Source organism: Chelon labrosus, assembly GCF_963514085.1.
Source record: "Chelon labrosus genome assembly, chromosome: 17".
In the NCBI taxonomy this organism is placed as follows: domain Eukaryota; kingdom Metazoa; phylum Chordata; class Actinopteri; order Mugiliformes; family Mugilidae; genus Chelon; species Chelon labrosus.
In genome coordinates this window covers 15,253,015-15,280,574 of record NC_140350.1, presented here as the reverse complement: position 1 = coordinate 15,280,574, position 27,560 = coordinate 15,253,015, and the positions used below count along the sequence as shown (strand labels likewise).

The 27,560-nt window shown below is 43.1% G+C and overlaps 1 protein-coding gene across 1 annotated transcript; it reads left to right on the top strand.

The window, feature by feature from the left end:
* Window positions 1-27,504, top strand: crebrf (creb3 regulatory factor). Its single transcript, XM_084564221.1, has 10 exons — window positions 1-125; window positions 8,446-8,700; window positions 9,946-10,071; window positions 12,017-12,192; window positions 13,785-14,944; window positions 15,305-15,502; window positions 16,091-16,280; window positions 16,390-16,463; window positions 16,630-16,749; window positions 16,837-27,504. Exons 2-10 carry the CDS (start codon window positions 8,692-8,694, stop codon window positions 16,953-16,955), a joined length of 2,172 nt encoding a protein of 723 aa, XP_084420347.1. The 5' UTR covers window positions 1-125; window positions 8,446-8,691; the 3' UTR covers window positions 16,956-27,504.
* The last annotated feature ends 56 nt before the right edge of the window (window positions 27,505-27,560 follow it).

Genomic DNA, 27,560 nt, shown 5'->3' with positions numbered 1-27,560 from the left:
AACAAACCCGAGAGAGAGCTTCAACAGCGTGTGGACTCCATTGAAAAGGGAATCGTATTATCGCCAACACGAGAAGCTACACGAGGTCCAACACCAAGCGAGACGTATGCGTGGGTGTCCTAAAAGTGAGTAGGGCAGTTATTTGACCGTTTCAACCGGCGGTTGGTTGCGCGTTCTCTGCGCCGCGGCTGGATTAGCTTTGAAGCTAACGGCTGGTTCGGGGTTGTTGTTGTGTATCGGGCTTCAGCTGGGACGAGGAAGGGGGCGGACGGAGGCCATACTGACTGAGCTGCGGGTGAAAGGGAAGCAATTGCTCGCCAGTTCCGCATTAAAAAAAAAAAAACTCCGCTGTCAGTGGCGAATAAACATGCCCGACATGTCTCACCGTATAGTTTATCGAGCCTCCTGTGGGAGATGTGAACGTAAAGAAAACGATTCTAGTTAAACCCTGCACGGTGATAAATGTCGGTCACTACTGTCACATGTGACCGAGCGATTAAAAAAAATAAATAATAATAACATTGTTGTTGATTGTGCCTTTATTAGTTAATGTAATTGGTTTTTCTCTTTAGAAGATTCTGGATCGGCATGGTTAAAAAACTGAGCACTTACATAAGAAGATTGTCTTGTACTCTACTTTCAAACTATCTAGATCATGCGGCGCTGCTTTGAATATATTTAAAACTCTACGACTTGTCCTTGATGTATTCAGCGGAACAGTATTAAAATATATATAGTACAAGTTGTTGGGTTTTTTTGTGTGTGTGGTAGAAAAAGCCTCGGTGAAAAAGCTCGGCGCTGACTTTTTTTGCAGCCAGGCAGCCTGAGGTCTCGGTATAGGTACACGCCCCCCCCCCCAACACTAAGCACATCCAGTACTGCAACACAAAAGCTCGACACAACCAGAAATGTCTGTGTGATCTGAGGTAAATAACACACCGCGATTAAACGAGTGTTTCCGCCGTGGTTTGTAGCTTAATTAACGAGTCATTGTGTCCTGATAGATTAGTTTGAATTTTCACCTAAACATCGTACTCCAGGCGAATTGAGCAGCTGAACGTTTGACTTGTTATTTTTTTTTTTTTCTTCTTCTTTGCTTAAGAAACTACTAAATGTCACATATTCACGTTTAATGCTGCGCTGATTCTGTTTTTGTGGCGCGGGTTAGATTTCGCTTTAAATATCTCTTAAATACAGCTATCTAGGCCACGGGCATGTAGGCCTCCAAGTTGTTTATCTTCTGCCTCAACCTAGATTGAAACGCACTGTTTATGATGAAGCAAGCTCAAGTGATTGACGGGGACGTCGGCCAATCGCGCGCGCCCAGGGGCGGGACGTGGCGTCCCCTCGGCCAATGGGAAAGCGAGATTACGTGGGTGTTGGCACAGCCTGGTTAGATTGAGGTTTTGTTTTGCTTTGCTGAGGATCTGAGATGAGTGCAGAGACTGGTGAGATACTGGGGACATTTGTGGCTTTACTGGCGACTTTAAGAGGTCATTTGTTATCTATACGTGTCTGTTATGTAATCATGATTGTAGTGAAGCTGACACCCCTGGTCTCAGGCTGTTCCTCTCCAGAATAATTAAATCCATGGCAGAGGGATGCAGGGATGTGGTTTTCAGTGCTGTCTAGGAGAACTAGATAGTGTTTGTGTTTTACGGTTATTTATTTTTATTTTTTTTTTGTGAAGCTGCAGCTCGTTGTGCTTTCATCAGCAGTGTCTGATCTCGAGTTAGTCATCCATTACTGACGCTTTCTAACAGCGAGGGACGGGGGGGGGCAGAAAAAAAAGATATTTGTATAATCCATCCAAGTCGAGGTGCTTTTTATAATTTTGTTTTCATAATAATTGTAATCATCGTGCACATTTCACTTGAAAAAAAGAGATCTCTAACCTTTTTTTTTTTTTACTGTTGAATGGAAATGGCGTTATCTAGCAACGCATGGGAACAAAAACTAAACAAGCCACATTAAATCTACTAAATCTGGACATATCACAATAATGGCCCCAGCATTTGTTTTTACAAATATTAGTCATTCACACCCAACTTGACATAAGATTCACCAGATTCTTAATTTGACTAATGTGGTTTTTTGACGATAATCATCGGCTCAAGGTTATTTTATTCTTTCCTTTTAAATGGTGTGTTTCCGTCTGAGTGAATCTTGCTAATCTGATTCATTACGGCCTTTTGACCTTCAAACTGTTCTTGTTTTTGTTTAGTTTACAAATTAATCGGCTTTATCGACCCCTTTTCACAGCCAACAGCTCGGACTGCATTTGCAAAAAAAAAAACAACGTCTCAGGTCATTCAGTTCTATAAATTATTGCCATGTGGAGCGGCGGGGTTAACTAACTGTGTTAGTAATTATACTCGTGTTTGACAAGGTCTGTTGTTCGAATACAGCGTATTGCACGATACATGATGAGCCTCTGCCTCCATCGATGGAAACCACCCTACAGTTTTGGAGCCACAGCCTTGCAGTAATCTATCTTCCTGTTTGTATGAAACCGCGTTTTGCCCGATTTATAGTTCTGGGCTGTTGTCTGCTTGCATTGAAGGGTTATGGGAATTCAACCAATGCTGAAGCGACGCCGATGGACTTGTGAGTAGTTTGCTAACTAGCGAACAGTTTGTTACCCCTGGGTGACGCTGCTTTGTTGAAAGGTTGCCTTTAACCTAAAATTGAACGACCAAAGAGCTTAGTACAAGAAACAAAACAACAAACAAACAAAAAAAGAACTAAAAGTACGACAAACCACATCGTGCTGGACCCTTTATTGATCGTGCAGTTGAATGTTTCTCAGTGTGGCCGCAGAACAGGAGTGAATTTACATCTGTTGGCTGTTGAGTACGCTGATGCAAGGCCTGCCCAGAGAACTGAAATCAGTACCATGATGTAAATAAGAACTGTTTTCCGATAATGGTGATCTGTAGTGATTTAAAAACATATTAACACGTGAACAGCTTATTTTGTGACTATAATAACATCATATATCACTTTATAATTCCTCTAAAAATCAATACGCAGTCAGTAATATTGAATTGCCAGCCATGCTGTCTTCACCTGCTGCTTATACCAATCTAAATAAATTATCCGAGTCCCCCAACCTTTAAGCAGAACTGGCTGCTGGTGAGCACACAGTTTCTGTTTGTCTGTTCTCTTCTCCACAAACACATTTAGTGTTTGTGGATTAAAGACCTTTCACGATGTTTGCAGAGACTCTCTCTGTTTTTAGTAAATAGGCTGGCATCTCTCGCTTGTTATCTTCCGTAGGGATCAAAGACTGACTGGTATCAGTAGGTAACTCATTCCAGATAAGACGCCGCTGATTGGCCTACTTGGATTACGTCCAGTGTTGTGAGTCGGAGAATGTGAGCCGCTTGCATGACAGTGGAGCTGCGAGTTCAGTACAGCGCTAAGCTCCATGCGGTGTCTTCTCAGACCCGAACTAACACGGTACAGGGGAGGGAACAGTGTCAACTCCACCGGCTCCTATTGTGTAATGACAACTTAAAGAAAACGGTGATTGGCGAATTATATTTCCGAGCACGTCTCTTCACTAAACTATAGATTCAGGAATACATTATAGCTTAAACGTTTCTTTTTGCACAAGTGGCAGTTTGACACAGTCCAAAAGCAATTTCTTAAAACGCTCCGCAAGTCTGGCAATCCACCAAATGTCCACACAATATGAAACTTCACGTTCGTCTGCAGAGACCAGAGAGTTGTATTTCTGGGGCTCGACCAGTTGACCATTAGCAGCATGACAAAGCACATTTCTGTCAATCAGGCAGTGCTGCCACCCCGGCTGATGCTCGTTTCTCATGCATGGAAGCAAAGGGGGACGGTTGCACGAGTCCGTTTTGAGGTTATTGTAAAACGCCGCGGGTTACAGTGACACTGACACAGGAAACCATGCGTCTCTAGTGAGCTGACGTCGTGACCCCTTCGTAACAGCTTTGGTGTGTCCAAGAGAAGTTCTAAAGAACAAAAGCACATTTTGTGGATTGTCTGAGGAGAAACTTGATATGTGCATCATGTGAGCTGCAGCAGGGGAGTGATGGACTGTAGCCACAGTGAATGATGCATAATCGAAAGTCAGGCAAATTACTGAGGGTGAGGGCAGTGTTTTATTTCCCGTGCTGGATAGGCAAAAGCTGACCCTGGGTTTGGAGCAACTTATAATGCATTTTTGTAATGTTTCATTGCAGTAAATTGAAGCAACGTCCAAAATATTACGACTAAAAGAAACAGTGTAATGCAGGTGTTTTTTTTGTCGGAGTCTGACCAGAGTCTGAGAGTGAAATTCAGCTCGAGTGTTTCGGGGACCGTCATGCTCGGTCATAAATATCCTGCTCTGCATCACAGCCCGTGTCAGCCGCTGAGCAGTGTGCTGGATTAGATTGAACTCTGCTACTGGAAAAGAGTTGGCACGGCTCTGACTGGAGCGCCGTGACTCTGGGTTTCTGTACGTCTGTAACATCTCTGTTTGTGGACACAGGCTCTCTGTTTCCCTCTGTGATAGCGGAGAGTCTGGATTGATGCTGGTGTTATTGTTGTGTTCAGGCCATATGTTTCCTCGTTCTGCTTCTACTGCAAGTGAAACCAGGCGCAGCTGCCCAGGAAGGAAGTGCACATTGAGATATGATAATAGTCACAGTTTGTGTGTCGACGGCTGCGCGTCCAAAAATATTCTTGCTGATTAAGAGAGTATGTGTGTATATGCACACACTGATCAGGCGTAACATTATGACCACCTTCCTAATATTGTGTAGGTCTCCCTTGTGCATCCAAAACAGTTGTGACTCATCAGAGAGTGGACATGTGCCTTCTGAGGGTGTCCTTTGGGGTCAACACAGTGTTGTTAGTGGTGGACCTTTTTGTCCTATGGGTTGAGGGGACGGGCCTCTGTGGATCATCCTACAGGTACTTGATCAGTTTGGGGTCTGGTACATGTCTAAGTGACATCCACACGAATGCCAGGACCAAAAGTTTCCCAGCAGATAGTCAGTCACAATATAGTCAACGTTATTTTCTTCTCCTGTCAGTGGTTTTAATGTTGTGGCTGATTGGGGGGTATTTATGTGCATGCACTGGTGTGGTTTCGTGTGATTTTGTGTTCGTGAAGGTGTTGCTTCTACAATTGCTGTTGTACCAGTGGCGTGCACCGCTGTCGCTTCCTGTCTCTATGCAAAATGCGTATATATACTGCCGGATAGCGCTCTAGGGGTGAGGAGTTCATGTGAGTCAGGCGGCAACACGGTGAGAGGAAGTGATGTGGCTCCCAGGATGCAGGGGAGAAGTGGGATTGGTGAGCGATTCTGTGTCAGCTGATTACGGCTGGATTTGTGTCTCTGTGCGGGACTTTCATTCATTTGTTATGCAAAAAAAGACAACGAGTGAGTTACAGTTGTTTGGTGACGCAGGAAAGTGAGAAAACAACAAACGAGCTAAATGTCGGTGCAACGAGAACGTACTTGTCAGCTGCAACGTCCAGTTTGTTTCAGTCTTTTTTTGTCATCCCTCCCCCTCCAAAAAAAACAAACAACAACAACAACGTGCATGGACTGATATATCACTGATGAATCACTGGTATATTCTGTCACCCAATTACTTCAGTGTCTTAATGACATAAAAGCCTGGACGGCTCTAAACTTTTAAAACTTTAATGAAGAAAAGACTGAAGTGATGGTTTTCGGTGGCACCAGTCAGACCCACTCTGCAGATCTGGGTTCCCTGGCCCAGTATTCTGACCCCAACCATCACAAACCTGGCTTTAAAGTGGACTCCAGTCTTGCCGCTGGCCAAAATAAAGCCAGTTCTTTTCGAGGGCAGCATTTTGAGACGTTAATCCGTGCCTTTGTTACCTCTCGGCTGGATTACTTTAACGCAGCGTATGTGGGGGTTAGCGGCTGCTGTCTCTGTCCCGCTCCACTGACAGGTTGGGGAGGTCCCTTTGTCCCTCAGGGAGGAGACAACTGGACTGTGGTCATTGCTGCCACTACTGTAGATATATATTTACACGGCATTTATACTATTACATAACTTAAATATCTTTCATGTCATTCCATGTAATGATGGCCTCGCCCTGCCCCACCCCGCCCCGCTCTTGTCAGGTGATCAGCTGCTCCTTGTTGTGCCTGAGACCAAACAGTAGCTCAGAGAGGATCGTACTTCTGCTGTTGGCGGCTCCACAATTGTGAATTATTTGCCTCAGCACGTTAGACAGGCCTTTCTATGTCTGTCACTTTTTGTGAGGCTGCTGTTGTTTTTGTCTACTCATGTTTCAAGTCTTCCGTTTACTTCTTCGGTACAACATTTCCTTTCACTTTGGTTGTTTTTAAAGCGTTTCACAGATAAAATCGGATTGGATTCGCCCTGATACTATCCATAATTTAGTAATCAAATTGAAGATGTGCATGTGTTAACTGAATATTACTCATTCACGTCCGTGTTTCTCTTGCTTATTAAGGCTCTTGGTGACTAGCTCTCATATTCTGTGTCTCAGTCTGTGTGACGCGAGTGTGAAAAACTACTTTCCACATAAATTACTTTGTAAACGAGAGCGGGGTAAATAATCGCTATGCTGATGTATTTTATTCAGTTAAAAGTTTTGCTTTCTCTGTGTGGGGTAAAAAAAAAAAGTTAGGAAATCTGATGAATCAGCTTTTAGGTAAAAGAGTTATCAGAATATATATACTGTAAATGTAAATGATGAATTTGTTGTGCTTAACGTCGTAGCAAGAGTTAAAAAGAGTTTTTGATTTAGTCTTTAGGCACAAAATGTTCATTAGTCTCGGTCACGTTATTATTTTTTTATCTTCCATAGTTTTAGTCAAAATGCAGCCTTAAGTCTTGGCAGCTATTATATTATCATATGTCGTCTTTAGACAACATAGTAAATGTATTTCTGAACCATCAAATTAAATATAGACGTTCAGAAGCAGTACAACGGCTTCCTGAAATAACTTGCCTGCCAGTGCATTTTAAAAGAGAGAACTCATGACTACTGTTAAAGGTTATCCAAGTTCAAACATGATGAGGTGAAGCCGTTAAGAGTGAACACATTTTGAAATGTCATTTAAAATCTTAAACAATAAATTGCGGGCTCACAACTTGAACTTGGTTTACTGTATTATTCTGTATTTGGACTCATGCACAAGAAGAGTTCATTCCGGGAACTGTGTTTATGTAGAGTGTTAGTTTGCTAAATGCTAATCCTGTTTACACCGTACACTGTTGGAATATGTGTCAGTGAAAAGTCAGAAGGCGATAACTTCATGTAAAACAGCAACTAGAAAAGTACTTAGATGGGACTTTTTTTTTTTTTAAACTTCACAGTTAATAAATATGAATAAATATCAGGGTGATGCACCTTCAAATGTCGTATTCTTCCACCTCATCTCTAGCCATAGAGGCTGTTAGCTAGTGTTGGTAGGCTGCTGTTAACTACCTGAGATCAGATCCAATCCAATGACGGGGACGCACATTTTGAAAGAAGAGATCGTGTATTTTGAATGTCCGATATTCAAATAACGTTCTAGTCCTGTCTCGTCTCGCTGACGTGTCGTCATAGTTCGTCAGCGTCTCGTCGAATATCTTTCATCTCAGTTAATGAAATTGGGTTTAAGTTTAAGTTCTTGCCTTTCTTCTGAGAAGGTCACATTTTCAATCACTGCCTTTAACTAAGGGGGGAAAAAAAAAAATGGCCGTCCCATTACCCGGTCTGTTTCTCACCCCGACATCAAGGAGCTAACCGAGGGAGAAAAGCGACACTCAACGGGTTCAGTACTCTTCAAATATCAGAGTGAATGAGCCGTGTGTGCAGTTAAAGAAAAAAAAAAAGGATCTTTCTCCATCTGCTGCTGGTACTCGCTGCTGTTGCATAATTAATCGTGTTTAATTCTCTAAATTAAGGTGAATTCAGTGAAAAAATCCTCATGAGGTAACAGAGTTGTTGCAGCAGCCACCTCAGTTTTCAAATATCTTAGACTAATATTCACAGGTTTAGTATTTTATGTATTTCTTCTAATTAGCATCCGTTTTGCAGCGTGTTTTTTTAACGTAGTTTAATCTCTAAAATCTTAGAAAACAATGAAAAAGCCCATGACAGTTTTCCATTTGTATTTAATTTAATCAAAAGCCCTTGCTGACTAATTTGCCTTCAGCTGACTTGTCGGACCGTTACTTATCTTTATGGTGCCATTTTTTTATTGATTGTAAAAGGCACATTTTTGTTCCTTCTTCTTGTTTTGTTTGCAAACCTGTTAACTTCACGCCGCTCCCCCTCCTGCACTTTGGCATGAGAGAAACAAACAGCAGCTGTGGTTGAAATCTACTTGCAGGTTATCGGTGGGTTATGTGTTTGTTTCCTTTTCCTTTTGATTTTAACTCTGCTGCTCTGTGCGCTCTCGCTTTTTTTTTTCTCCCCCGCCACAGACCCGAAGCATACAGAGAACCGCACCAGACCACAGCAGACCAGACCAGGCCAGGCCAGGTCGAGCCCATCTTACTCACCCGCCCCCTCTCCCCCCTCCCCTCAGCCTCCCAGGCTGCATCCACCAGCGTCCTGTGATCGTCTCCCTTAGTAGTTATTTATTGTGCTGACTGGACAACCTCACACCACTGGGACTGGACAGGAGACCCAGAGGTTCCCACCGCTGGAGCTCTAAGCTGTGCCTGGCAATGCCTCAGGTAAGGGGGCACCGCTGCCACGCAGAATCTTCTCGAACCGAATCATGTAAGACGTCTGTGTACTCAAACACACCGTGTACCGTGTGTGGAAAAAAAGGTTGTTAAACCTCCACAAACACGAACACGTAAAACAAGAGCATAATCTGAAAGTCCTGTGAACATCTGTGGATGGTTTAATCCCTTGCCAACGGAAGGTCAGCCAAAGCGTCCTTGGGCAAGACGCCGAACCTGAAGTCTCTCACAATGCGAGCACCTTGTACGGCAGTTTTTCCATTGCCGTGTGTTTGAACGTGTTGAGCGAGAAAACACTGTGAAGCGATGCGGTGGCGAGGTAGAAAACACTACATAGAGTGAGCGGAGACCGGTCACCGTTGACCCTGGTTGAGTGTGTAGATGCTGCATACACACAGCCGCTGAGCGTGAACGGGCATTGATGAATGATTATATGAGTCGGTTGCAATCTAAAAATATCTATGCAGCTTAATTTTAGATTTTTAAAGTTTTTACAGAATCTGCTGCAGATGTTTTTTCGTGTCAGCCAACGATGCTGCCTGTGTTTCCCTTCTGCTTTCTGTCCGTCCCATTATTATTCATGCTGGTTACGGCTGGGAAGATTACTCGGCGTAATGTGGTATCTTTCATCAAGATACACTGTTAGATATGATCGCAGCTGTTCTCTCGCTGCAGCGTTAACCGGCTCACTGCCTCCTTTAGCTGGTATAGTGTAATCTAGCCTCCTTTTAAACAAACACGGAGATATTAGCTGTGTTCCCGGCTGTGACTGTATCACTGTCATGGCTTTGGCGCGCTCTTAAGAGCTGCTTCTGTCATTGTGAGATATTCATCAGGAGCATCAGGAGATATCGTGTTTATCAGATACTTGTTGCCGACATTATGAAATCTCTCTGCTGCGTTATGTCATGGTTTCTGTGCATGAAGCATGGCTCATATAACTGCAAATGAGTGATTCTGAAATTTAAAAACACTGGAATGAATTCAAGCTGCTGCACCGAAGTCACTTTTGGTTAACCACACCTGTGCGGTCATAATGTTGACAGACTTGAGTCTTTGCTGGTTGTGTTTGGCGAGTTTGTTATTTGTATTGAAAGTCTTAAGGCAGAATTAAAACCGAAAGTAAACGTCCTAAAAACACAAAAGCTGAGCGACACAAACCAGATAGGAAGGAAAAGGTTGAAGCTTGTTTATCAGAGTTTATTTATTAATTTATTTATTTTCTCTCTGCAGCCCAGCGTCAGTGGGATGGAGCCTCCCTTTGGGGACGCCTTTCAGAACTACTCGTTTGCTGACCAGGCCCTGACCAGCACAGAGCTGCTCGCCACCAGCTCTGACCCAGATTTCATGTACGAATTGGTGAGTGTCTGCGCCCACACACACTGCCGTCTCAGCGAGGCCGTGCCACAAACAAGGCATCAGGCCTCGCTAACCTTCCGCTGAACCTGTCGTCTCTTCACATCAGTCACACTGAGCTCTCGCCGCCGAAGGATCCAAGATTAAAGGTCAACAGAAAAAATTCAATAACCTTATCCATCAACTATGCAGCAGCCTCCTAGAGTGTTTTTTTTTTTAGTTCTGCTGCTGCAGTGGACACATAAATAAACAGGCGTATTGATAAGATCGAATATTGCTCTCAGGGATCCTATAATAAGCCTTTATGCGTTTGTTCTGTTTTTAAATAACTCCTGCTGCACTCCTAATTTGCATTAGATACGGGCTGGCGTTAAAGATTATTCTAAGCATGCTGACGCTCGTCCTCTAATTAAATAGCACGTGTCTGTTTTTACACTCGGCTTTAGTTTTAATTGCGTATAAGTAAAAATAAAAAAATAAAAAAACTTTAGTTGCCAGACATTTAGGAGAGTTTGCAAAACATATGAATAATTTAATCATTTTAATTACTGTTTATTGGTCACTCAGATATATCAGCTGCTAACTCAGCATTTCTAGTTAATTGCATTTCACATTAAAAGGTCTCCAGCGACCGTGCTTTATTTTGAAGGAGGTATGGAAAACAGAGGTATGGGTATTTGGTCCGCACCTCAGTTTTAAATGCTGCAGGGAGGAATCGGTACAAGGGTTAGGGGGAAACGCACAGTGAGCTGTTAGATGAAGAGCTGCAGGCTCCTAATGCGGCTTGTGAGATTCATCACCGGAGTAAATAGTTTTACCTGGCCATGATGTGTAGTGGAAAAAAACACTTGAGTGGTCACAGACGCTTGGGTATGAGCAAGAGCATGAGTGTCCATGCAAAACTATATTAGGTTACACAGCGTACAGCACCGTGGATAATGGTAACTCAGAGTGCAGTTTCAGATGAAATGGAAAAACCAATGAGAATCAGTTTGGATGGGAAACAGAAGGTAACTTTACTCTCTGGGATATCGAAGTTAAATGAAACCGTGCTGTGAGTATTCACCGTATCTTCACAGCGATAAACTGAAAATATTGGGTGTGGAAGTCAATGAAAAGTTCCTTTCATCCTTCGCGTGTTACGTTAGATTTCATTACAGACATTTATGCGTCTCCCATTTATAAGAATATTTACAAAAACATGCTTTTCATTTCCTCGCCTGTAGTCGCAGGATTTAGTGGCACTAATGTGAGAACTGTAAAAACTGAAGATAAACATGGTGGTCACGTGGTCAAGCTCAGGTTCCAGCGTGGCATTCAAAGCACAGAGGCCTGTGCCTAATTGTTTAGCGGCCGTGTGACATTTGCCAGGTTCACAGGCAGGAGACGGGAGGCAGCTTTAAACAACAAACTGTCCTGTCACCACTCATGCTGTCAGCTCCAGGTGTCCACCGCAATTTACCGTCCGCTGTAGACTAAACAATGGTGATTCACCGCCGTGCTCTTAATGTCCTGCACCATAGTAACTCATTAACAAGATGATGGTGTCTAGAGTAGAGCGACCTGCCATCTTCTTCTGTCTGCCAATTACTTTTTCAATTTAGTTTTTCATTTGGTGTCGCTGCCCCTTAAGCCTTTTTAAACGCTCTCTTTGCACAGTGCTGCATGAGGTCCATACGAGAAAAAGTAAATATCCTACAAGGGTCCTTCCTCATTTTCTTTCTCTCCTATCACTTGTGGGTTTATTAATTTTCCACTCTGATAAATGTGAGGATCTTTTTGTGCCATGGCAACAAGTATCCCTCCACCTGCACACGTTTAGTCTAGTTTCAGGTTCCTGTAATCATTTTTCTTTTGTTGTTGTTTCAAAACCCCTAACACTATACAAGACCTGAAAAACAGAGCATCTTCTAATCCAATACCTGCTCGACTCACTTCTCCTTTGCAGGACAGAGACATGACCCACCGGCAGAGTCCATGCGGGGACAGCATCGTGGGGATCGGCGACGGAGGCAAAGAGGTGGAGGGTTGTGTGGATCAGCTCATGGGTCTGGGTGAATGTGAGACGGTCTGCAGCAGCTCGGCTTTCGAACAGTGGGACACCTACTGGGAAGACCTCACCAGGTACTGGATAATTTATTCATTCGCAACAGCGAGTAATTAAGACACGCTGAAGAATTTAATGACTAATTAATAATATCTAATAACTAATGAATATTTCAGCACGTCGTGTTTCCCCTCGTCACTGCCAAAACGTCTTTACTGTCTAGGTTAAAAGAGAAATGACTCAGTTCAGTATCAACCAGTCGGCTCTGGACAGGAACTATTAAGCAACGGACTAGTATGTTGTTGGTTTTGGTCATTTCATCTCAGTAAAAAATAAAAAATAGACTAACGGGAGCTTCATCCTTCAAAAATAAGGGTGTACTTTCCTCTCATTACTGAATATAGGGCGGCTTTAAGTCAGTTTACTTAATAAATAACGGTATAATAATATAATGCACTGGATGGTTGAATTCTCACATTTCAGAAGCTCGCAACAGGAAACGAGAAGGTTGTCGTGCTCCTCTCTATCACGCCGCCTTAGCATGAGTTTTATGACCGATGTCAATCTTTGAAGATTATAAAAATACGTCACGTGGCCACAGGTTTGCATAGCAGCAGAGTTTGTCGTCACAGGTCCTCTTTGTCTGACACAGACGCGGCAGTGCACGATTTGAAGCCGACAGTGGTTTTGCTTGGAGGCAGGGAGTGGTTTAAGAGGCCAGTAAACAACAAAGCAGCTGGCTGCCGCAGTCTCCAGGGGTCTCAGGTGATGCGCCGTCTGTCCTGCAGCTACCCTGATTCTCTGCTGCCAAAATAGTTTGTGCACGTCCTCTCACCAAATGTTGAGCGTCAGCTGAGGGCGGACGACAGTCTGTGAAATCTATAGGTCATTAAAACCGAGGTGGAATAGTGCTGGTTCTTGAAATCTGCTGCTTACTGTGTTGATTGAGGTCATGTTTAAGCGAACAGGGGGAAGTGCTGCATTTGTTGTCCAATGAATGAGTCATGCTTTTACAGCCTTGACTTTTCAGATTAGTCCCACGCTGCTGTTTAGTGCATGATGAAGTCTGTGTGGGGCAGTATAAGTCATATTATACACATTCAGCTCTGTGGCTTCTTTGGTCTTCACTGTGGTTTTACTAAACTGTAGTTTTCTTCACCTGGCAAGCTTCCTTCCCATTAAGAGATTAAAGCAGACAGTGTCTGTGTGGGTGTCAAAGCTGTAACTACCAGACGTGTTGCTGAGACAGCTTCTGAGCTTTCTTTTTATTGGAGCAGTTTTATTTTTTTATTTTTTTGGCGTTTAAAAACCTTAAACAGCCTCCAGGTTTCTGTCACTTTAGACAAAAGTTAACGACTATAAACTAAATCGGTCAAACTCTGATTTTAGACTGTGATGAGTAGTCATTTTCAGGATCGTAGACTCGGCTAGACGCTTTATCCATTAACCGGTTATTAATTTTGTCTATAAAGTCATCAGACAATAAAAAGGCGATGACTTCAGACTGACCAAAGCCAAAATATATTCACTTTTCAGTAAGAAAGAGCATTAAATACGCATTTTTGAGAAAGTGAAACATCGCTTTTCTGTTATTATTTCTTGAACAAGTACATACAAAAATAAAAGTTTGAAGACAAAGCTTTTGAAAGCATCTCTCTTTGCTCGACAGATACACGCGGCTGGCCAGCTGTGACATCTGGGGCACCAAAGAGGTGGACTTTCTTGGACTGGATGACTTCTCCAGTCCCTACCAGGACGAGGAAGTGATTGGTCGAACCCCGACGCTGGCTCAGCTCAACAGCGAGGATTCACAGCCTGTGTGTGAAGCACTCTGCGCCCCTGCTGACCTGAGCATGCCTGCCCCACTCGCTCAGTCTCAGCCGCCCCAGTTTCCTTGTCACAGTAAGAGATTCCTGGTCCCCAGCCAAGGATCGGGTCCCAGCTCTGTACGGCCTTCCCTGGGATCTGCGTCCTCTTCCCGACCTTCCCGTAGCCTTCTCCCGGACTTTCCTGAAGGCTCCCAAAAAGCCACCAGACCAGTCCCCTCCAGCACCGAGACTATGTCGAAGACCCAGAACCCCATCAGTCTCACCCAAGACCACGGACAGCTCAAGCTCCTGGGGCGAGGAACCAAGATGGCCGCCCCAACTTCTCACAACTCTGACTTTGTGCGGAAGGCTAAGGTCCGTGTGAGTGCAGTGCATAAAGCTCAAGCTGACATGCCTCCCCAGGCAGATTTTGAGAGACCAGACCCCCCAGTACCTCTGCCCCAGCCGCAAGACGAGAAGGCCTCCACCTCAACCTTGGTGGAGCTTCCTGGTGCTGCAGCCGGCAGCTCCGGCAGCCTGACGAGCTTTGAGAGGATGGCAGAGGGGTCAAGGAGGAGAGAGATGCCTGCAGGCTGGTCCGCCACCGTGCCTCACCTGGTTGAGCCTAGTCAGGCTCTGGAGGGCAGCCCCTCTGGGCTGGTGAGCAGTGATAGCGTTGCGGGGGCTAGTGGCGGCGGCGGTGTCCTGGTTGTCTCTGGAGCGGAGAAGACCAAGGAGGAGGAACACAACTACTCTCAGTTCCTGACCCGCAGCAGACTGGCCAGCAGAGCTCACTCCCTGCTGGACGAGGACGAGGAGGACGAGGAGGACGAGGAAGAAGCAGACGAGGAAGAAGGCGACGGGCTGGATCTAGACGATGAAGACCACGACGAGGGCTTCGGCAGCGAGCACGAGCTGTCTGAGAATGAGGAGGAGGAGGAAGAAGAGGAGGAGGAGGAGGAGGATGAAGACTACGAAGCAGACAAGGACGATGACATGAGTGACGCCTTCTCTGAGCCAGGTAAGCTACTTTCTATCTTGATGTTTATAGTTTACAACATGACAGCCGTCACTACTTGAATTGGGGCTTGTCCTGGTACCAAATCCAGTTTATTGGTATAAAGCTCAAGCTGATGCATATTTAGATATTGGTTTATGTAAATATGCACGGCAGGATTGCAAGTACGCCAGTCAATGAACCAATCTGGGGTAAAGTTTTGCCAAATCGCTGACATTATGCAGCCTCTGGTTAACATTACAATACCCGAAACCAATACTTACTGTGTTAGACGCAAGAGAAATGGACAAAAACAACTTTTGTGTCTTTTATCGTCCTTATTTAAATGTTGCGCTCATTTCTTCTCCTTAAACCCTCCACCAGGCTGTGACATGGAGCTGATGGAGGACATCAAAGGCCTGACGGCGGGCGTCTCCAGCCGGAAGAGAGGAAAGCGCCGCTACTTCTGGGAGTACAGCGAGCAGCTCACCCCCTCTAAACAGGAGCGTATGCTTAAGCCGTCTGAGTGGGACAGACACACGCTGCCTAGCAACCTGTACCAGAAGAACGGGCCTCTCCACGGTACACAACCGTGCACACACACACACACACGCGCGCATAGATACTGTACATATGCCGTTTTAGCATATAAACCTCGCCTTTGAGCGATGTGGCCGAAAGCTTTGTTGGAATTAAATAATCTTTTCCTGATTTAGCTGCCTCTGTCATCATATATGGATTTTAGTGGAGGCTGCAGTGCAGGTCTACCCGTAGGACGGTGACGTGCACAGCGTGTTGCAGGGATACGACAGTTTAAGCGATCACATTGGGAATATTAAATAAAATTTAAAAAAAAGAAGCACAAGCCTGCACTTTTAAAAGAATAGGCTGCAGCCCACTTGTCTTACATTCATGTCCGTGTTTGTTAATGGGTTTTATTTTGTTGAGGGTGACTCATTTTGCATTTTGATCACTTGAGATTTTACTTTATTAGTGCGTCCACACACGCGTTAGATCCAACTAACATCACCAACTGTGTGCACGTGGAAAAGACGTGGTTTTAAATCAGTTTGACAGTGAATGAGAACAGGCGTGCATACATACGTTTGTTCTTTGTGCCTCGATTTGCGCTGTGGTCACGCATGTCTTTATTATTGGCTTGTTCCAAAGGCAAATACATGCTGAAGAAGTCTCGCCGCACGGACGTGGAAGACCTGACTCCCAATCCGCGCAAGTTGCTGCAGATTGGCACGGAGCTCCGCAAACTGAACAAGGTGATCAGCGACTTGACTCCGGTTAGCGAGCTGCCGCTGACGGCGCGACCCCGCTCCCGCAAAGAGAAGAACAAGCTGGCGTCCAGGTAAAACACGCGCACAGTTAATATCTTACTTTAAAGAAATTTGTTTCTCAGTGAGCTCCTCTTTTCTTCTTCTGCATTACTAACCTCCTATCCTCTGTGTGCATTGTAGAGCTTGTCGTTTAAAAAAGAAGGCCCAGTACGAGGCGAACAAGGTGAAGCTTTGGGGACTCAGCACAGAGTATGGTACGTTACTATTTAAATAGAAATTCATCTTCCTATCTTTTTCTTGTGGTTCTCACTCAAATTTATAATCCTCAATCTTTTAATAAATAATAACGATGATGGTTTGCTGTTGCAGTCCTGTCCTGAATATGACAACATTAATAATCTGTGCTGTGTTTTCTCGTAGACCGGCTGCTGTATGTGATCAACGCCATCAAGGAGGAGATAGTGGTGCGTGTGGAGGACTCGTCTCCTCGTCCGACCAACATGACCGACACTCTGGAGCGGCTCATCCAGGAGACACTTGGTGAGAACGAAACCACTTAAAGCTGCAACATTTTACATTTCACCGGCGTCTCTCTTCTCATCTCTGTGTCTCTGTGTGTCCGAGCAGTGCCATCGCCCGTTGCTGGGCAGACTTCCGACTTCGTTAACAAGATCTTGGAGAACACGGGACGAGGCGATCCCACCGGCGGACTGGTCGGCCTGCGAGTCCCAACCTCCAAAATCTAGACACGCCGGAGTCCACTGAGAGGAGTGGACTAAATATTACCACCGTGCTGTCCCATTGTAACTACGCTCCCCTCTGCATGCCCCTCCGACCCAGAGTACATACACATTGTTAGCCACACAAACACACATACCACTCCCCGTGTGTATGTATGTGTGCTTGTTTCTGCCATGCACACGTATGGCGCACATCCTAGCTTTCTGGCTCTGCATGCTGCGTGCAGGGTCAGCGCATCACTGTCTCCCAACCCATCGTGAACGTGTTGTTGGGAACTTCTAAAAGGCAAGTGATGGTTAGGTGTACAGCGAATAGCACGTCCTAAATCCACTGGTGATTATTAGATGTGTGTAACATAGCATTGTGTAGGGTTGGTTATGTCGGAGGTCTGCTACAAGGGCTGAGAGAGACAGTCATACGAGTGTAACCACTGGAATACTTTCACACAATCTGTTTGAGGTAGTGACGACAGGAATAATTGTTACACATCAGACACCCTCAAAGGTTGGAAGGAAAAACAAAATAAGTTCCAGTCATAATTTCTAAGAAGTTCAACTCTCATGGCAACAAAAAAAAATTAACTCCGTGATGTTAAATTAACCAATTCAATTAAGCACTTTGATGAAAATGGCTTTGGAAGCCAAGAAAGCTGCAGAAAATAAAGCAGCCTGCTCCAAGGCTTTACGGGGTGGCATAAAATATTTTGTATTGAAGGCCTAAATATGTTCATGCCATCCCCTTTTTGCCAATCAGCTCTGATGTTGTAAAAAAAATGGTTGATTGAACCGACGTCCTGCTGGTTAGAGGCGTGTGTGCCGGCAGGAGAAAGCTCCCCGGCTGATTTTGACGATGTTACAATTTAAAAAAAACTAAGAAAAAAAAACAAAAACAAAAAAAAAACAGAAGGTAGCTGACCATGTGGAGAGGAAGCGCATGTAGCATGGTGCTTTTTTTGGCCTTGTGCTGGTTATATAACTGGACTGGGTGGAACAGACTTTTTGCCAGCGTGGGAACAGACAGACTGTGAGGAAGATGATGGTGGTGGTGGTGGTTGTGAAGATGACATAAACAGTGATCCATCTCCTCTAGGAAGCTGTATATAACCGTGTCTCCCAGCGAACGGCACCGGCTCCCCTTTTTGTACAGTAGAGACGACCAGGCAGTTTGGTGTGTTCATACTAGTGTTTGATCAGAGTTCTATTCATTGTGCCTTGTTGTATGTATGTATGTACGTGTGTGTTTCTGTAAGTCTGAGTGAGAGTGTGTGAGAGAGAGAGGGACTGAACGAGAAGACGCGACTGGTTTGTGCTCCCTGATGTCCAGCCTAGCGGAGGACTACTTTACACTGAGGGAGATTGTTAGTGAGTGCGAGGAGGGACACACTTGTTGAGGTTTGATGTGTATTTCAGTTGTTTAAAGATGTTCTGAATGTACATATACAAATGGAAGCTCTTTTCGCGTGATGCCACAGAGTCTGTGTATATAGGAGGGCTCTGCAATAGATTACTTTTCGGTTTTTGGTACTCTTGTCTTTGGGGAAACCGGGGCGAGGGGTTAACAGATATTCTTCGTTTAGAGTTACAGAAAAAAAAAATATTTGCACACTATATTTTGATTGTTTTTTGTACCAAAGACACATGCAACGAAAATGGCGACCAGCCAGTTAAAGTAAGGTTTTGCACAGCTTACCTGACGCCGTATTGAATGTAAGAAACGTGGGAGGGTCAGGGAACTTCATAGAACTGTGAAATTAGCGTGGGTCCAATTCTGTACAGAAAAGGAACATTTGTCTGTTTATTTTTTTTTTGTTTTTGTTTTAAAGCTAAAAGTTAACCCCGTCTGTGGGCTTCTCCAGTAGATTTGTTGCGTAGGAAGCACTTCATTCCTGATCTGATTCCTCCCTCCACGTGCTAATTGTGTTAAACGGCGCTATCTAGGACAAAAAGAAAAGCCCGGAGCGCTAGTAGATAAGCTATGTTACATTTTATTTCTTTTTATTTTTTTTTTTGCTTGTTTGTCAAAATGTCACCAACAGTAACCAAAATGTTATGTTCCTGTGTCACTTGTTTGATTTCCTGTATGTAGACGAGGTCTAGTTCATAAGCAAAATAGTAACTGAACTGTGTTTAAAGTACTGTATATAGATACATTAATGATATATCTATCAATGGTGAAATGCCACTTTTCATGACAATTGATTCATTTTTAAGCATGACACATTTCTAAAGCCTATCCTTGCATCGAGAACGTTAGAGGAAAAAAAAGAAAAAACCACAAAAACCAAAAAAAAGTTCTTGTTATATTTTTGTATTTTAGCTGCCTGCTAGTTTTCCTGTTGGCTTGGAGATAGCCGCGCGCCAGAGAAGGAAATACGAACGAAAAACAGGAGATTTTTTTAAAAACAAAAATGCAAATCTGGTAGTGTAACCCCTCTGTTCTCATTTGCTGGCTGAGTGAAATACAGAGAGTCGGGACAGGATTTGTCAAAAACACAACGCAGCCTTTGTCTAGTTAGACTGGTTTATAAAGAGAACGAGGACGTGTTGTCTTCAGCGAGGGCAGGGAAAAGGAACAACGGCACAGAGGTGGAATTTTAGAAAGCCAAAGTCAATTGAATCTGTCGCAGACTGATTTGGATTCAGCACTTTACTCAGTCACTTAGATTTCCACTTGTATTCTCCTGGGATTGGCGCTGCTGCCTTTGAGGGTGCGTAGCTGAGTTTAATCTGTGGCTTAGCCTTGCCTTCATTCTTACATCCTTCCTGCGTCAAACAATAACTTTGTTCATCAAAAAAAAACAAAAAAAAACAGAGTTGCCGTGTTCAGGCCGTAAAGTGGTAACATGAGCAACCGTAAAAAAAAAAAAAAAAATTATATCTGATGCATTGTTTCCTTGTTGCCTCCTCAGAGGAAACGCTGCCCTTCCCAGGAATTTTCGGCGCTCCTTCTGTCAGCAGGCAAATAAAATGAAAAGTCTGATGAGGCTGAATTCAAGTTAGTTGGAAATGAAGAAAGTTTTCCTTCATGGAAAGACGCCGATGGTAGAGTTGGCATCTTTCTGCATTGTGTGATTAAATAACAGCTACACACACACACACACACACACACATATACACATATATATATTTTTACTGTTTTTTGTTCCGTCTAAAAAGGGAGAAATGGTGCTTTTACTGAAACTAGAACGATAAGTATCCATGATTCTTATTTGACTTTCTTAGACTAGTTGTAGCCTAATGACTTGCTCTCTCCCCTACCGTCCATAGCTATTTTCTTAGTAGTGATTCATTTTTGTAAATAAACTATAAGTTAATAAGTATCTTCTAAATGTTAGATATGTGTATAGAATACTCTATCTTATATGTTTAAAAAACAAAAGCACTTTGTCCAAAAAAGAAAAAAAAAAAAAAAAAAAAAAAGAAAAGCATTTTTTTCTTCCATTTGCTGCTAAATGGCCTGGTGTGAATGCTGCAAGTGTACTTGACGACTTCTTGCTAGGATAGGTCTATTACCTGACTTGGCTATGTCTATTAACTAGCAAGGAGTAGGTGTTTGGCCTGACGAGGGTTAGATCTACATGTTTCCGGAGCCAGGAAATGATATGATTATGATTGTCGTGTGAGAGCGTATCATTGCTTGGCTTTGGGAAGCCCAGTGTCTTGACAGGACGGGTCTATTTCCTGGTCAGGGACCGTGTGATGGTGTGTTTGAGGTCTTAAAAATAAGAGGGTTTTGATTCCAGGGCCCCTACTTTGATCCTGATGCTGACCCCGTTGGCGTCATGACTCATTTGCCTTCAGTAGAGGTTTCCTATGGAAAAACTAATTCTGCTTTGGCTTCCTCTTCAGGGTGATGTACAGTGTAGACACATTTCTTCAGAGAGCTATATTGTTATCATTTGTAAACTGATTTCTACTTGTGACTTAATGAGGAGGGGTGTAGCCTGGGGCGGCCAGGAAGAGCTTGTTTGGAAGATGTTCCTGGCCGCCTTAGGGGAAGTTACTATATCACTGTACTGTATGGCAAGCCAATTACAAATGGAGACTCAATCCGGACACTTATTGCCTTCTTAAATAACATACACACAAAGGAAAATAACAACATGGCAGACATGTCTGTTGCCAAGAGGCCTGTCCCAGGCTCATGACATTTTTCTGCCAATCTGGTCAACAATAACAACAACAACAACGAAACCATTCAGCCTGATTGGCTCAAAACAACCTTGACTGAAGTAGCAGACGTGGTGAAACATATCTGAAAAATGGCTTCAAATGTTCCGGCTGCTCGTGCTCAGCTGCGTCCTTTGCGACGACGTTTGAAGCGTCCTTTTCAGCTGTGGTTTCGTCCAGGTCTGGTCGGGGGTCAACATATGTTAAAGGGCCGCTGGCTTGACGGCTGACCGACAAGAGAAAGCGCGCGTGTTTTGCTGTTGATCACGAGGATGGTGCAAGAGAGAGTCCTCACAGGTTTTTACATTTAACGTGATAGGCGCAAGCTGTGCAACTTTACATTCAAACCAGGAGACTCTGTGGCATTTTAACAGTCAAGGAAATGAGTGAAAATCCACGCCAGTAAAAATATTCCTTATTCTTTTTTTTTTATTATTATTATTTTTTATTTCTAATGACATGAATCCTATACAGTCAACTATTAAGCTAATAGAGTGTGTAACTTTGTGCTACTCTTGTCCAATGAAAGCTACGTGGATCCATAAAGCTCTTCTTCAGCAAATCAGGGTAATATCGTTCTTCTATCTGACGTATGTGATGACATATAAAATCAAAAGAAAGTATATTTATGTATTCCAATTATTGTCGCCATTCTTTACTCTGTAAAAACTATTGTGTGTGTGTGTGTTATGAATTCTTAATGTCAATCAATATGGTGCAATGCTCTATACACAAAGTAAAAACAAAGGCCAACAAACTTGTCACAAGAATCCGCAAAACTCCTCCACTTTCTCCAAATTGGTCTTCAAACGTCTGCAACATCTTCCTCTCGCTATGGATTTGACTGATTTCCAGCTGTGGTCTAACTGGGGTTCTTCACATGGTGCTGACTTCTTATCTTACATCATCTAAGAAATGTTAAAAGTGCATCCGCATTCAGATCCCCTCATAAATGACGCTGTCCGTCAGATTCACCCCCCCCCCCCCCCCCCCCCAATCATTTATGTCACTGATTCTGACTTTCTATTTATGGCCTGATTTCACTGTTGGACCAATCAGAGGAGGATTCACACTGATTCTTGCTCCAAACCGTAACAGAATGGCGATTTCTGTATTATTCACCTGTATGAATACCAAGATTTCATTTGTAAAAGCCAGTCTCTTGGATTTGATGCCACTGCCCCCAAAAAACCCAGAGGGTTTTTACACGAGAGGTGAAAAATATTCATCTTCGTAGGCACATTCTGGTGTTTTAGGAAAATGTAAAGACAGGCAGAATAAAATAAATATATGGTAACGCCTTGTTTTACAGTCTGTAGTTTCCAAATAATCTCCAAGAAGTTTCCTGCAAAGCACTACTCCATATACTTGTGCTAATTAGATTACCATGGCAACAGTATAAAATTCCAAAATATCATAAACATCCACGGAAATAAAATAAATTGTACAGGTAAAACAAATCAATAAAATAAAGTCATGCAAGTCTGCAGCTCTGTTTTGCGCCGTAGCCTCTATGAGCTCATTGTTTCGGGTTGAAGAACAACTTAATTTTGTTTTTGTTTCACTCCCTGCTATCATAGCATCCAGCATACGTTTGTAGAAACCTCAGACAGACAGAGTTAGCGGCTGTGAACATAGTGGAGTGTTTATTTAGCGGCTAAAAGCGGCAGAAATGACCCCCGGGAGACGGTAGAGACCAAAAACAGAGCTAAAAGGAGCTGCAGCATCTCAGTGCTAACACAACAACTACAGTGATTAAAATACATGTTCAGAGCTTGTCACAAAGCAACTGTTCACAGATATTTCTATTTTCTAAACTTGCTACCAGTGTACAGTACAGGCAGTAGCTGTTTTCCAGGAAGCCTCTCAGGAAATTATAAGCGTTACCAAGTATCCTGGAGTAATAAAAACCATAAATCGCCTCACTTCCTGCTGGCTGTGATGTCAGATCTCAGAGTCTGGCTTCTTTTGTGGCATTTCAAATGTTTCCTGTCTTGTTTGAAACCATGTGAGCTGACCCCCCCACCCCTCTCCCCGACGCGAGAATGCAGCAGGAGTCATGTTTCTGCATGTTGATCCCCTGCGTAGCGCTGAGAGAATCAAGTGAATAAAGTGACCGATCATCAGAAGCGGTCTCCCTCATCCTCATCACAAAGTTGTTGCATGGCTATTGGGGCTCTCTGTTCTCTCAGTCGTATGATTTCATACTTGCTGCTATTGAATGAGCACAAAGAGACTTCAGATATTGTTTTTTTTTTTTTTTTGGGGTGTCCATGACGAAATGGCAGTATACCCTTGTTTTGCCACACCTGTTGACAGTCAAAAGTCCAACAGCATTACTCACCTTGCACTTGGTTTTTACACATTCAAGAAAAGAAAAGAAAAAAAAAAAAGATTTTGAATATGATGCCTGCTGAACCAGGTGCCTTAATCAAATATATGAGAACACAAATCTGCGCCTCCTGACAGTCTGGAGGGGGATTCCCTACAGAAACAAGGGGCTGGGTTTCCCAAAACCTAAACTTGAAGTGCAGGAATGAAAACCTCTACCTTTAACCCAGTACATTTTGTATAATGATCAAACTTTAAAAGCAGATGAGAGGCGTTTGTCACGCCTGGGCAGTGACGTGGTATTCCTGAAGAAGAGCGTAAACTGACAACGTGTAAATCAAAATTGATGTTGTTTTGGGAAACCTGGTTCTGTTTTTATCTCTCTCTCTCTCTGCCCACTACGCCAAGTTATTGTGTTTTCTGTATTGGCTGCTGCTGCTATCACCGCTGGTGTGTCCGTGTAGCGAAGAGCAAACTTCCACTGTGTCTGAGACAGAGGGAGACTTGGGCCTGCTTTTTACCGATTGCAATGCATCCTTCTTCTTCTTCTTCTTCTTCTTCTTCTGCAGTTCCGACACGGAGCACTGTGTTGCTGCCTCTTGAGACCTTTTTGAGACCGAGAAACATAACAAGACAGAACTTTCCATTTCTTAACTTTGCTATTTTGAAGTGCCAGACCCTCCTTGAAGTCAGTGTTGGCACTGAGTCGCAGGTTGCGAATGAAGCGACAAACTGAGCATGGAGGTACACTGTGGTGCTAATCTGTCAGTGGCTGGGTGCTAACATGGCTGTGTTAAATAGCTGTATTAGCCATATTATTCCTTCTGTTGATGACTGTGGTCAGTCTCGTGTTTCTGACTGCTGCACTGCTGTATGCTGACATAGCGAGGTATAACTCTGCTGCTGCTGCTTTGCTGATGAATGTAGACTAGTCTTCCCCAGCAGGATCTTATGGACAGACAAGAGTGTCTGGTGGAGCTTTTTTTGTTTGTTCGACTTTGTTTTGAAGCAGTTTCTGAAACAGTCTGGATCTTGTCGCCAGGATCCGGAAAGATCATGAATGTTGTATCTTTAAATAACCGCTGTCCTGCTTACGTGTTTAAACCTTTATTTTCTATTGATATTATGGTTTGATATTTATGCTCTATCAAATGTTGCACGTTGCACATCTTTATTATTTTTTTCCTAGATTATGTTTTATTGCCGTTTCCTTTGAACCCAGTGTTCATACCATTTCTTGGATATTTATTTGTTCAGTCCTTTAATTTACGTGCAAGGAGAAACTTTTTTAAAGAAGCAGGCTTTACCGCGGGTCAGGGACTGGACATGAGATTCACAGACAGAGATCAAAGTGACAATGAAACCATACAGCTACCTGACAATGACTGCTTGTGATTACAAAAGGTGTTTTGTTTCAAAATTGACATGTTATTTGATTAGATTACTCACAGTTTATGTCTAATATTACCTCATGCACCATGAATAGGATTATTTTTGGACAATATTTTTTGTTATAACATTATTAATTAGTGTTGTAGTGAGGAGGCAGCTAGTCCATTGACAAGTTCATGAGTCATAAACTATAAGCTAATATGCGACAACAAAAGGACAGAGTTTAGAAGTTAAATGGAGGAATTATTCTGATTAATATGTTTTAAGTGGATTCACTGATAATGTCATAAGTAAATTAATTTAAAAACAAAAATAGACAGTATAAAGATGGACGGCGGAACTGCTCCTCAAAAGTGAAGCCAAAGCAAGTAGAGCTCCCCCTGGTGGCTGGGCTGGTCATAAGCTCCGCCCCCTCCATGTTAGTGGATGGGACTTGCGCCAAACTTAAACACTAAAATACACGTCAAATATTTTTTTTTCCAAGGATGGTTTCCGTCATTTTATGTAGTTAATATAATGTTGATGCATGTTCAAGTGTCATTTTGTTTGGATAAGTTTCGTTTTAGTTAGATATTTGACGCTATATAAACAGGATGTGACGTAACGGCGACCACCAGTTGCCATGCTAACCGCTCCGTAAAGCGGTCCCGTAGGACCGTGAGAGTTGTAGAAACAATAAATAAGTACGGCGTATAAACCAACATTTCCTTGTAGGTTGGTAGAAGTAGAGCAGAGCGTTGAATTAATTAAACGAAAACACGAGTGAGTCTGGAATGAGTGTGGTCGGGTTATCGATATTGCTCCACTCTCGGACCGTACTGCGCAGACTCTGACTCCAAAGTCACAAGATGGCGCTGCCCGTATTCCTAGAAAAATGGCATCAATTTGCCCAATGCAAGGAAGTGGCGACACATTGTCCATATGTGTACCATCTATGGTACAGCTACATCCAGTTTCCACTTAGCTTAGCTCAAAAAGCCTAGATATGATTAGGCTGGCCCCGTCTAAAGGTAGAAACATTCACTATAACCGTTTGATTCATCTTAAAAAAAATAAAACCGTCATTGTAGAGGAACCACTGCATATATAGGACTATTTCTTGGCACGTCTCAGTGTCTTCCTGGACTCCTGCTGCCACTGTAAAACATAAAAACTATTTGATCATCTGTCGGGGCCGTGGTTTCATTGTGAGTTTGAGTTTTCGCTGTCTCTGAGACCCACGAGGCACTCTGTCATTGGAGGTTTAATGCAGAAACTGAACCTCGCCTTGACGCGACTCCTTCCATCATGACTCCAGGTTTTTGGGTTCAGGTTAGGAGTTGGCTCGCTTGGCTCATCTCTTAACTTTGGTTGAGACGTTTGGACAGTTTTGTGGGGAAAACTTTACCACAAAACAGAGATGTTTTGCCCCTTCTGTGTGCTTTTTTCTTAGATGTTTATTATTTTTTTTTTTTTTTCAGAAGGGCTTTGATTCGCAGTTGTCTCGTCAGGGAGCTCCTGAGATTAGCCAGGGGTCACTAAAAAAGGCTGGTGGGCAGAGACTCCTCACCCTCCCCTGCAATGAATGAAGTGGGGAGGAGTTTTTTTCCTCTTCCTGCAGACTGATCTTACTAAAGCAAACAAAACCCCACCCTCGGTAATAAAAACAAAAAACCCTTTCTATTTCTACACATGACACAACTCATCATCCAACACTGCAGTGATTTACATCTCCTTCCAGACTTGCCAAAACGCATGGAGCAAGAGACATTTAATGAAAAGAAAATGTAAACCTTAAAGCGTCTGTTCTGTTTCTTTTCTCTCTTTCCTTCAATTTTAAGAATAAAAACAGACAGTAAGAAGATTTTATAGGAACTCCATACAAGTCCAAACATGTAGAGGATGTGCGAGGTATCGGTCACCCTGAGCTCCACAACTACATGCCATTGTTATGATGCTTCTTGGTCTTGTATGGTAACTTATTTGACTAGATCAACAGCATGGGATCTTTCTGTAGTTAGTCCTGTGTGTGTTCCTCTCCCCAGTCTCAGTAGGAAGGCTGTACTTCATTGCTAAGTGCTCTACAATAGATCTCTTGGTGATTATAATTTCATAAAGAAGCAAAACCTGCAGAAAGTGTATCCTGCTGAAACTAACTTGATCCTCTCTTTAGCAACAACGTCTATATTTGTAGTTCACATATATGCCTGTTCAAATACAATATCTTGACAGTTGTTATATTTATGTTGTGTAATAAATGTCGTGCTGGGTTTATACTTTTGTTTTGACTAACTTTTTGTTTTACATTGTTGTTTTTTTTTTGTTTTTTTTTTTTTCTTGGAGGCACAGTGGGTGGCTTTATGCACAGGCATGGAAATGTAAGATTTATTTTTTTGTTTGTTTCGGTTCGTACTGTAACAGCCCATTCTGTTTGAGAGCTTCTGACAGTTTTTGTCTCTGGCTGCTCGACATCCTGCAGACACCTGCCCTGAATCTCTGTCGTGTTATTGTGCCTCTCTCTCTCTCTTTCTCTTTCATTATTTTTTCTTTCTTGTTTTGAATAAAAATTATTCTTTTCTCTGTTGTATCAGCCGGGAGTTGGTACCACAGCTCTGCTTGTAACCACGTTAGTCTGATTATGTTTATTGATTTTAATATCAAAATAATAAAACCATTAGCACCCCACGCTGACTTTCGTGTGTTCACTTTAACTTATACTGATTTGTTTGCATGACTTTT